This window comes from Tachypleus tridentatus, chromosome 10 (assembly GCF_004210375.1).
Source record: "Tachypleus tridentatus isolate NWPU-2018 chromosome 10, ASM421037v1, whole genome shotgun sequence".
NCBI lineage: Eukaryota > Metazoa > Arthropoda > Merostomata > Xiphosura > Limulidae > Tachypleus > Tachypleus tridentatus.
Genome location: NC_134834.1, coordinates 119,140,838 through 119,153,360, shown reverse-complemented (window position 1 = coordinate 119,153,360; position 12,523 = coordinate 119,140,838). Strand labels below are relative to the sequence as shown.

At 34.6% G+C, this 12,523-nt stretch overlaps 1 protein-coding gene across 1 annotated transcript in view; it reads right to left on the bottom strand.

The window, feature by feature from the left end:
- Positions 1 to 3,542: 3,542 nt before the first annotated feature.
- The window catches only part of LOC143230167 (uncharacterized), a 71,437-nt gene continuing 62,456 nt past the window's right edge, over positions 3,543 to 12,523 (bottom strand). Inside the window, exons 16-18 of the mRNA XM_076463246.1 lie at positions 6,441 to 6,647; positions 5,361 to 5,494; positions 3,543 to 3,891 (exon numbers count right to left, since the gene is read on the bottom strand). Coding sequence (XP_076319361.1) covers positions 3,862 to 3,891; positions 5,361 to 5,494; positions 6,441 to 6,647 — 371 coding nt within the window. The 3' untranslated portion in view covers positions 3,543 to 3,861. The remainder of the gene's footprint in view (positions 3,892 to 5,360; positions 5,495 to 6,440; positions 6,648 to 12,523) is intronic.

The window sequence follows — 12,523 nt, the reverse complement described above, 5'->3', positions numbered from 1 at the left end:
TCTGTTTCAAAAGATTATTTTATTTGTACATTTGATATTCGTACATTCTACACAGTGTTTCATAGAGAATTATTCAAAGATTTCCTTCCTTTTATCTACAATGTAAAATAAATATTGCCTGGATATCTCAAATTAAATAAACATTTCATCATGTTCTCTAACCATTCCCATAACAGCTGGTGTTTTAAAACACTGGAATCTTAACAGTATAGAATTTAAAATTTGTTTTAACTACATAAATATACACAAATTATTTCATTGTTCCAAGAAAAGACAATTTTGTTCTATCCACAATCTTCATAAATATGGTTTTCTTCCCATTACACACTAACATTATCAATTAAACAATTTGTAAAAATACTTACTGGAGGCCAGAATAACGATAAACATGCACATTCCTTCTGATGGACCATAATAATGGAACAAAAATTCACTGTGATTGAGTTAATCATATGTTTCATAGCTGTTGTTGGTAAACAATCAACTTGGAAACTTTTACTGATATTTAATTATAAGAACCTGAGGATAAAGTGGAATCAAAAACTAGCTTGGAGTTTTAGTTTTCACAAGTTTTAAACTATTTTGTGAAGTACAAAACCTACTACAATTTTGAAACCATATAAAGAACCATAAAAATGCACAAGTTTTAGCAGAACAAGCAACCTGTGCTCTGACCACCAGAGGTGTCCCAATTTTTAAAGAGTCACAAACCCTCAGACTCACTGTTGAGCCAATCTTCTTATAGTCCAGTCTATGTATAAATATAAACCAACAGTCAGTGGTGATGAAGACCTATTCCATACAGCCTGCACTCTTGACAAAGTGAAAATTATTACAACAGTCATACCACACACAACAGATATCTGTCAGAATCGGAAACCATTTTATATATTATCTACAAAAACAGGTGGAAAGAATACACTTGTCATAATCTTTAAGTACAAAAATGATACAGTATATAATAAACATTTTTGTGTATGAAACCATAACTCAGGATTAGTTTTAACACTGTAAATGTTGAGGATGGATTGGCCCACCTTCAATGCTTTCTTATGAACTGATATTAAACTTTCTTTAGCAAGTATGCACCATGTGATATTGCCTGGGCTGGCCCTTTGATACCAATCTGCCCCTGGGTAAGTTGAAGCTACTCTACATCAACAGTAAGAAAAATCTGTGAAAAAAACTATACAATAATGGGCAGCTGCTAAGATGAAAATATAACCTAATATTTATAAGATACATAGTAACTTTATATATAATATTTGTAGATATTATATGAATTAAAATATACTCTAATTATCAGAAAGTACAGAAAAAAGCACAAACATCTTGTCCAACTTATTATTCAATAAAACTACTTAACATTGTAAAAATAAAATTTGAGTATACCTTGAGAGTTCAATAAAAAGTTCAATCACAATCAAGCATAACAAGAACCTAAAGCCCCCAGTAAATTAATATACAATATCAAGTTCCAGGTGAAACCCTGTTATAGCTTCTAGTATAGTAAAAAACCCCAGTTGTCCATATTACAGTAGGGCATTTACTTGGTATGTTGTACTTTGGGAACTTTCATGTGTTGACAAGCAGTTCATTCACTGAAAATACTATAAAATATAGCATTGGTAACAGCAGAGCCCGGAGAGTACCATACAGCATTGACAGCAGAGCCTGGAGAGTAGCACACGGCGTTGACAGCAGAGCCAGGAATTTAGTATAGTTCACAGCTTTCATCACTCAGTGGCCTCAAACCTGACTAAACTTTAAACCTAAAATCAAAATATCTAATAAATGTAATTATATGTTCATTTAAAAAATAAGTAATGGACAGACATATTTAGAAATGTATCCTGTAATAAAATAATATGTATAATAAGTAAGTAAAACCAAGAGTACTTACTGAAAACATTTACAGTGTCAAAAATATTTTAAAATAAGGAAATATTTATATTTATAAATTAACAATTGCAAATGTAAAACAGCCATTACATAAAGATTTAAAAAACAACAACAATGATGATGATACTTAGGTCTTATTACAATAAAACATTCTATTAAATAGAGGTTGTAACCTGAGAAGGAATTAATACTCTGGCCAGTTAAATCAGCTGTCATTTGCTTGAAGTGAAATTGTTATAAAGTGCTGTTATGTGTGAATGATTTTGTAAGTTTCAGTAGCTGGTACCTACTATATAGTTTACTTTAAAGATTCAGAAGCTGGTACTTAACGTATAGTTTACTTTAAAGAAAGAAACTTACTCTGTGATGAACAATAATTTTCTCTTTGTGGACACAACATTCAGTGATTAGGTTCAGTGAATTCACTTTGGCAGGGCATAGGGTTTGGATCACCCATTTGTGTTAAAAACAGTTTGTTTAAAGACAACATAAGAATTACATTTTTGTTTTCTAAGTAGCAGTGTTAGAATTAGGTGCTATTTTGGTAAGAGAATATTGTTTATCATATCATTTTGAAACTAACATCTGAAAGGAAAGAGTGATGCAAAATACGTCACAAGTTATTTAATGGAAAACATTCAAACCAACTGACCATCGTCGTTGCTGTAACAGTTCTGGCAGTGTAGCTTGTTGTTCCGTACACGGACGTCTGTTCCACAAGATCCATTTCCTAGCTGAGCCTGACATACACAACACCGGAAGCAGTGGATGTGGTAAAACAACTGAAGGGACTCTATTATCATAGCTGCTCCCCGCCCTAATATTTCATCAACTAATTAGATCTTTGAATTACTGTTTAGAATTAGTTGGAAATCAACAAAACTTTATTATTTATTTATTTATTTTTAGCAAAGTTCTTAAATAAAACAAAAACTCCAATGACATCTGGTGCAAGAAACTGTTGAAAACAGACAAGAGAAACACAAACTCCAGTTTTCACACAGTTTCCAAAATCCAAAAAAGTTATGAATGTGTGTACAAAGCTGTAGTTTAGCCCATACATCAAGGTTTGCAATTACAAAACTTTAAGGACACAGCATAAATGTTTTGTGGTGAAACAGTGTAATACCCTTCAAATATAAAAATGTGAGTTACTTATAGCAAAAATTAATTCCAATAAATTTGAAAAGTTAAGGATTTTAAAATATCCCCCTTTTGGAAATGAAGGAAGTGATGTCATCTGACTGGTTGTGCAAAAACTGTCATTTATCATGCAACATGTCAGACTTCTAGTCATTATTTACAAATATAGGCAGTTTACTGTTTTTGAAACTTATATTATTCTAGCTATATCTCTCATTAACCAAAGTTTACTATATCTGTATATTATGCACTCTACCCACGAAGTTGTAATAATAATAGAAAAATGTATTTTTTTTTTAAAAGGTTGACCTGTAAAAGATTTATAGTTCTGATGTCTCAGAGCTCACACATAAATGAACTACATACCTAGCTCTTCACTACAATGAGAACACCGTTTCCTTCCACTCACAGAGAGCATGTGCTCCTGATGTTCAGGAAACCCTCGACTGTATCTGGTATTGGATGTAGTAGCAGGCTGACCAAACTCATTCCTGTAGTTCAGGTTTCCATGAGAATGGCTTCTGGTCTGTCCGATGGAGACGGAAGACTGAAGCTTCCAAAACTCATCTGGACCACGATCACAAGAATGTTGAGCAACTGTGTGGGGAGGCATAGAGACAGGCCTAGGGAGGTTTCTGTTTGTTCTAGTCACAACCCAATCACTATTAGAGAGAGGATACACTGGTGCAGACCTCCTACCATGCAACACCTGAGGGTCACTTGATGATCCAAGTCTCTGTCTCTCATTTTGTTCTGTAATTCGTCTCATCTCTGCTTCCTGGATTAGCCAGTGATTTAGATTGTACCTCTGTTCTCTCAGTGGGGGTCTGACCGCCTCTTCATGACCTACAGTAAACATTGTCATATTTCAGAACACAAAACATTAGTAATATTGGAAAACTAACCTTAGTATTTTATGTGTGTTACACAGCTCGTATAATATCACTACCTAAACATCCTTTCCAACTTCAGTAATTCTTAATACATACTTTAACGTTATATACTGGAACCAAAGCCACCTTTTGACTTATGGCCTAATTATGGGACAACTGTAATCTAACGCCACCTTTTGACTTATGGCCTAATTATGGGACAACTGTAATCTAACGCCACCTTTCAACTTGTGGCCTAATTATGGGACAACTGTAATCTAACGCCACCTTTCGACTTGTGGCCTAATTATGGGACAACTGTAATCTAACGCCACCTTCGACTTATGGCCTAATTATGGGACAACTGTAATCTAACGCCACCTTTCAACTTGTGGCCTAATTATGGGACAACTGTAATCTAACGCCACCTTCGACTTGTGGCCTAATTATGGGACAACTGTAATCTAACGCCACCCTTTCGACTTGTGGCCTAATTATGGGACAACTGTAATCTAATGCCACCTTTCGCTAACTGGGACAACTGTAATGGCCTAATTATGGGACAACTGTAATCTAACGCCACCTTTCGACTTATGGCCTAATTATGGGACAACTGTAATCTAATGCCACCTTTCGACTTGTGGCCTAATTATGGGACAACTGTAATCTAATGCCACCTTTCAACTTGTGGCCTAATTATGGGACAACTGTAATCTAACGCCACCTTTCAACTTGTGGCCTAATTATGGGACAACTGTAATCTAACGCCACCTTTCGACTTGTGGCCTAATTATGGGACAACTGTAATCTAACGCCACCTTTCGACTTGTGGCCTAATTATGGGACAACTGTAATCTAACGCCACCTTTCGACTTGTGGCCTAATTATGGGACAACTGTAATCTAACGCCACCTTTCGACTTGTGGCCTAATTACAGAACAACTTTAATCTAACACCACCTTTTGAGTTGTAGTCTAATTACAGAACAACTAATCTAACACCACCATTTGAGTTGTAGTCAATTGAACAACTGTAATCTAACACCACCTTTCGACTTGTGGCCTAATTACAGAACAACTTTAATCTAACACCACCTTTTGAGTTGTAGTCTAATTACAGATCAACTGTAATCCTACACCACCTTTTGAGTTGTAGTCTAATTACAGAACAACTGTAATCTAACATCACCTTTTGAGTTGTAGTCTAATTACAGAACAACTGTAATCTAACACCACCTTTTGAGTTGTAGTCTAATTACAGAACAACTGTAATCTAACACCACCTTTTGAGTTGTAGTCTAATTACAGAACAACTGTAATCTAACACTACCTTGCAATGTGATATTTACATTGTTCAAAAACTTCCTGTGACAGTTACTAACATTAGCTATTCCTCTTATCATGTACATGTAATAGTCCTGACAAAAATATAGAGACTACCAACTTTGTTTTTTATCCAAGATTGTTCATTTTGGATTATCTTGGCTCTGGGTGGAACACCGAGATCCTGTAGGGAGGCTTTGCTACGAAACTGTGCTTGGCTAGGATCTGGAGCTGAAACTTCTGTCTTTTCTTGAGCTATATGAGGAAAAATCAATTGACCATAAGCATTTGTTTGATTCGAGCTAATTACAGTTTCTCTGATTCAATGTCCGTATAACTAGTACAGTCCGTAAAATATTTCATAAGTTTGAATAATGTACACTATATGTATAAATTACCAAAAACCCTCATTTATTTATTATTGAACTGAAAAAATTTTTATTGAATCAATACTCACACAACTGATTATAAAGTTTCCGTGAATTATCATTTGAATAAATTATTGTAGTGATAATGATATTCTAGGCTCCATATTACTTCTTCTATCAGTAATATTACCTGACCTTTACATAAATGATATTCTTGGCTCCTTCCTTCCTTGGAACATCTATCAGTAACCAAGACTGTTTGTTTTTCAATTTTTAACAAAGCTACATAAGGCCTATCTGCACTGGCTGTCCCTAATTTAGCAGTGTAAGACTAGAGGGAAGGCAGCTAATCATTACCACCCACCACCTACTCTTGGGCTACTCTTTTACAAATGAATAATGGGATTGACCATCACATTATAATGCCCCCACAGTTGAAATGACGAGCATGTTTGGTGTGACAGGAATTCGAACCCGCAACCCTCAGATTACCAGTCAAGTGCCCTGACCACCTAACCAAGACTGATGGGAAAGAATTGTTATGTGTTGTTGGGATATCTTGTATGAAAGATAAGGTCACATAATATGACAAACCTTTCAGTAAGTTGATAACGCAGGTTGTCAAATGGAATTCTTACAATTCCGGCTTCTACATTGATGTTTCTGTTATGTCTTCTCTCCACTAAAACTTGTACAAAAATCACCTGTAATGTTTGTTGTTGGGCAGCAGTATTTCTTTATACTGTATAGTTTCTATCCACACACACATTTCCAATCAACATTTACATAAACCTTCTTGCTATTCTACGTTACATTTAATACATCTAACGCACCAGTAATGGTCTCCTGTTCATTAACATTCAGAGTTTCTACGAAAGGCTGTTGGTCCAATCCCTGAGGCTTTCGACTTGCCCGGATCATCTCTCCTCTAGCCCAAACATTCTCTTCTGTTGGGCTATGGGACTTGTAACTGTCCCTAACAGAAGGTTCTCCACTGTCTCTCTGGGTCCAAATTTTCTGGTAAGCAGCATCTGTGGATACTGTGTAGAATAGAGAGAAAGATTTCACTTCAATGAATGAAGTCAGTACTTGTCTAAGAGTGATAACCATCACTTGATGAGAGAGAACAAAACTGAAACTTTTATCATAAACTTAGAGTATTATGTTCTGGACATAAGCCAACTTCAGGTTCAACTTAATAGTAATAGCAGTTCCTTACTGGTGTGTATCTGAAGTAGGCCTATGGCTAGGATGTTGTACAGTGAGTCTGTTAATAACAAGTATTCAAGAAGTTTCATTGGTTGTCATGGCACTTGCTATACTGTATACATAGGATGTTGTACAGTGAGTCTGTTAATAATAAGTATTCAAAAGAAGTTTCATTGGTTGTCATGGCACTTGTCTATACTGTATACATAGGATGTTGTACAGTGAGTCTGTTAATAACAAGTATTCAAAAGAAGTTTCATTGGTTGTCATGGCACTTGTCTATATGGTATACATAGGATGTTGTACAGTGAGTCTGTTAATAATAAGTATTCAAAAGAAGTTTCATTGGTTGTCATGGCACTTGTCTATACGGTATACATAGGATGTTGTACAGTGAGTCTGTTAATAATAAGTATTCAAGAAGTTTCTTGTCATGGCACTTGTCTATACGGTATACAACTTGTCTGTAATGGTATACAACTTGTCTATACGGTATACATAGGATGTTGTACAGTGAGTCTGTTAATAATAAGTATTCAAAAGAAGTTTCATTGGTTGTCATGGCACTTGTCTATACGGTATACAACTTGTCTGTACGGTATACAACTTGTCTATACTGTATACATAGGATGTTGTACAGTGAGTCTGTTAATAATAAGTATTCAAGAAGTTTCATTGGTTGTCATGGCACTTGTCTATACTGTATACATAGGATGTTGTACAGTGAGTCTGTTAATAACAAGTATTCAAGAAGTTTCATTGGTTGTCATGGCACTTGTCTATACTGTATACATAGGATGTTGTACAGTGAGTCTGTTAATAACAAGTATTCAAAAGAAGTTTCATTGGTTGTCATGGCACTTGTCTATACTGTATACATAGGATGTTGTACAGTGAGTCTGTTAATAATAAGTATTCAAAAGAAGTTTCATTGGTTGTCATGGCACTTGTCTATACTGTATACAACTTGTCTGTACGGTATACAACTTGTCTATACGGTATACATAGGATGTTGTACAGTGAGTCTGTTAATAATAAGTATTCAAAAGAAGTTTCATTGGTTGTCATGGCACTTGTCTATACGGTATACAACTTGTCTGTACGGTATACAACTTGTCTATACGGTATACATAGGATGTTGTACAGTGAGTCTGTTAATAATAAGTATTCAAAAGAAGTTTCATTGGTTGTCATGGCACTTGTCTATACTGTATACATAGGATGTTGTACAGTGAGTCTGTTAATAATAAGTATTCAAAAGAAGTTTCATTGGTTGTCATGGCACTTGTCTATACTGTATACAACTTGTCTGTACGGTATACAACTTGTCTATACGGTATACATAGGATGTTGTACAGTGAGTCTGTTAATAATAAGTATTCAAAAGAAGTTTCATTGGTTGTCATGGCACTTGTCTATACTGTATACATAGGATGTTGTACAGTGAGTCTGTTAATAATAAGTATTCAAAAGAAGTTTCATTGGTTGTCATGGCACTTGTCTATACTGTATACATAGGATGTTGTACAGTGAGTCTGTTAATAACAAGTATTCAAAAGAAGTTTCATTGGTTGTCATGGCACTTGTCTATACTGTATACATAGGATGTTGTACAGTGAGTCTGTTAATAATAAGTATTCAAAAGAAGTTTCATTGGTTGTCATGGCACTTGTCTATACTGTATACATAGGATGTTGTACAGTGAGTCTGTTAATAATAAGTATTCAAAAGAAGTTTCATTGGTTGTCATGGCACTTGTCTATACTGTATACATAGGATGTTGTACAGTGAGTCTGTTAATAACAAGTATTCAAAAGAAGTTTCATTGGTTGTCATGGCACTTGTCTATACGGTATACATAGGATGTTGTACAGTGAGTCTGTTAATAATAAGTATTCAAGAAGTTTCATTGGTTGTCATGGCACTTGTCTATACTGTATACAACTTGTCTGTACGGTATACAACTTGTCTATACTGTATACATAGGATGTTGTACAGTGAGTCTGTTAATAATAAGTATTCAAAAGAAGTTTCATTGGTTGTCATGGCACTTGTCTATTGTATACATGGTATACAACTTGTCTATACGGTATACATAGGATGTTGTACAGTGAGTCTGTTAATAATAAGTATTCAAAAGAAGTTTCATTGGTTGTCATGGCACTTGTCTGTACGGTATACAACTTGTCTATACGGTATACATAGGATGTTGTACAGTGAGTCTGTTAATAATAAGTATTCAAAAGAAGTTTCATTGGTTGTCATGGCACTTGTCTATACGGTATACATAGGATGTTGTACAGTGAGTCTGTTAATAACAAGTATTCAAAAGAAGTTTCATTGGTTGTCATGGCACTTGCACTTGTCGGTATACAACTTGTCTGTATACATAGGATGTTGTACAGTGAGTCTGTTAATAATAAGTATTCAAAAGAAGTTTCATTGGTTGTCATGGGTATACAACTTGTCTGTACGGTATACATACGGTATACATAGGATGTTGTACAGTGAGTCTGTTAATAATAAGTATTCAAGAAGTTTCATTGGTTGTCATGGCACTTGTCTATACGGTATACATAGGATGTTGTACAGTGAGTCTGTTAATAATAAGTATTCAAAAGAAGTTTCATTGGTTGTCATGGCACTTGTCTATACTGTATACATAGGATGTTGTACAGTGAGTCTGTTAATAATAAGTATTCAAGAAGTTTCATTGGTTGTCATGGCACTTGTCTATACGGTATACATAGGATGTTGTACAGTGAGTCTGTTAATAACAAGTATTCAAAAGAAGTTTCATTGGTTGTCATGGCACTTGTCTATACAACTTGTCTGTAACGGTATACAACTTGTCTGTACGGTATACATAGGATGTTGTACAGTGAGTCTGTTAATAATAAGTATTCAAGAAGTTTCATTGGTTGTCATGGCACTTGTCTATACGGTATACATAGGATGTTGTACAGTGAGTCTGTTAATAATAAGTATTCAAAAGAAGTTTCATTGGTTGTCATGGCACTTGTCTGTCGGTATACTATACGGTATACATAGGATGTTGTACAGTGAGTCTGTTAATAATAAGTATTCAAGAAGTTTCATTGGTTGTCATGGCACTTGTCTATACTGTATACATAGGATGTTGTACAGTGAGTCTGTTAATAATAAGTATTCAAAAGAAGTTTCATTGGTTGTCATGGCACTTGTCTATGGTATACAACTTGTCTGTACGGTATACAACTGTATACATAGGATGTTGTACAGTGAGTCTGTTAATAACAAGTATTCAAGAAGTTTCATTGGTTGTCATGGCACTTGTCTATACGGTATACATAGGATGTTGTACAGTGAGTCTGTTAATAACAAGTATTCAAAAGAAGTTTCATTGGTTGTCATCATTGGTATACAACTTGTCATGGTATACAACTTGTCTATACGGTATACATAGGATGTTGTACAGTGAGTCTGTTAATAATAAGTATTCAAGAAGTTTCATTGGTTGTCATGGCACTTGTCTATACTGTATACATAGGATGTTGTACAGTGAGTCTGTTAATAACAAGTATTCAAAAGAAGTTTCATTGGTTGTCATGGCACTTGTCTATACGGTATACATAGGATGTTGTACAGTGAGTCTGTTAATAATAAGTATTCAAAAGAAGTTTCATTGGTTGTCATGGCACTTGTCTATACTGTATACAACTTGCACTTGTCTATACTGTATACATAGGATGTTGTACAGTGAGTCTGTTAATAATAAGTATTCAAAAGAAGTTTCATTGGTTGTCATGGCACTTATCGGTATACAACTTGTCTGTATGGTATACAACTTGTCTATACGGTATACATAGGATGTTGTACAGTGAGTCTGTTAATAATAAGTATTCAAAAGAAGTTTCATTGGTTGTCATGGCACTTGTCTATACGGTATACATAGGATGTTGTACAGTGAGTCTGTTAATAACAAGTATTCAAGAAGTTTCATTGGTTGTCATGGCACTTGTCTATACTGTATACATAGGATGTTGTACAGTGAGTCTGTTAATAATAAGTATTCAAAAGAAGTTTCATTGGTTGTCATGGCACTTGTCTATACTGTATACATAGGATGTTGTACAGTGAGTCTGTTAATAATAAGTATTCAAAAGAAGTTTCATTGGTTGTCATGGCACTTGTCTATACGGTATACATAGGATGTTGTACAGTGAGTCTGTTAATAATAAGTATTCAAGAAGTTTCATTGGTTGTCATGGCACTTGTCTATACGGTATACATAGGATGTTGTACAGTGAGTCTGTTAATAATAAGTATTCAAGAAGTTTCATTGGTTGTCATGGCACTTGTCATAGCAACTTGTCTGTACGGTATACAACTAGTCTATACGGTATACATAGGATGTTGTACAGTGAGTCTGTTAATAACAAGTATTCAAAAGAAGTTTCATTGGTTGTCATGGCACTTGTCTATACTGTATACATAGGATGTTGTACAGTGAGTCTGTTAATAATAAGTATTCAAAAGAAGTTTCATTGGTTGTCATGGCACTTGTCTATACTGTATACATAGGATGTTGTACAGTGAGTCTGTTAATAATAAGTATTCAAAAGAAGTTTCATTGGTTGTCATGGCACTTGTCTATACTGTATACATAGGATGTTGTACAGTGAGTCTGTTAATAATAAGTATTCAAAAGAAGTTTCATTGGTTGTCATGGCACTTGTCTATACGGTATACATAGGATGTTGTACAGTGAGTCTGTTAATAATAAGTATTCAAAAGAAGTTTCATTGGTTGTCATGGCACTTGTCTATACGGTATACATAGGATGTTGTACAGTGAGTCTGTTAATAATAAGTATTCAAGAAGTTTCATTGGTTGTCATGGCACTTGTCTATACGGTATACAACTTGTCTGTACGGTATACAACTTGTCATAGGTATACATAGGATGTTGTACAGTGAGTCTGTTAATAATAAGTATTCAAGAAGTTTCATTGGTTGTCATGGCACTTGTCTATACTGTATACATAGGATGTTGTACAGTGAGTCTGTTAATAATAAGTATTCAAGAAGTTTCATTGGTTGTCATGGCACTTGTCTATACTGTATACATAGGATGTTGTACAGTGAGTCTGTTAATAATAAGTATTCAAGAAGTTTCATTGGTTGTCATGGCACTTGTCTATACTGTATACATAGGATGTTGTACAGTGAGTCTGTTAATAATAAGTATTCAAAAGAAGTTTCATTGGTTGTCATGGCACTTGTCTATACGTATATACACTTGTCTATACAACTTGTCTACGGTATACATAGGATGTTGTACAGTGAGTCTGTTAATAACAAGTATTCAAAAGAAGTTTCATTGGTTGTCATGGCACTTGTCTGTACTGTATACATATGTAACAGGTGGCACTTGTCTATACTGTATACAACTTGTCTATACGGTATACAACTTGTCTTGTCTATACATATGTAACAGGTATATAATTAGTTGTAACTGTTTTTTGTTCAACATTTCAGTTGCTTATGTCTTAAAGAAACAGAACTACAGGGGCTCCGAGTTTGTAATTAGACTTAGATAACTGTATAGGCAACTACCCATGACAATGGTTTATATTTGATCAATACATGCTTATTTAAGTAAAATTCAGTTACCTACATGGTGAGTACAGTTCAACAGCTGTTTATTGACTGTTAAATGTTTGAAG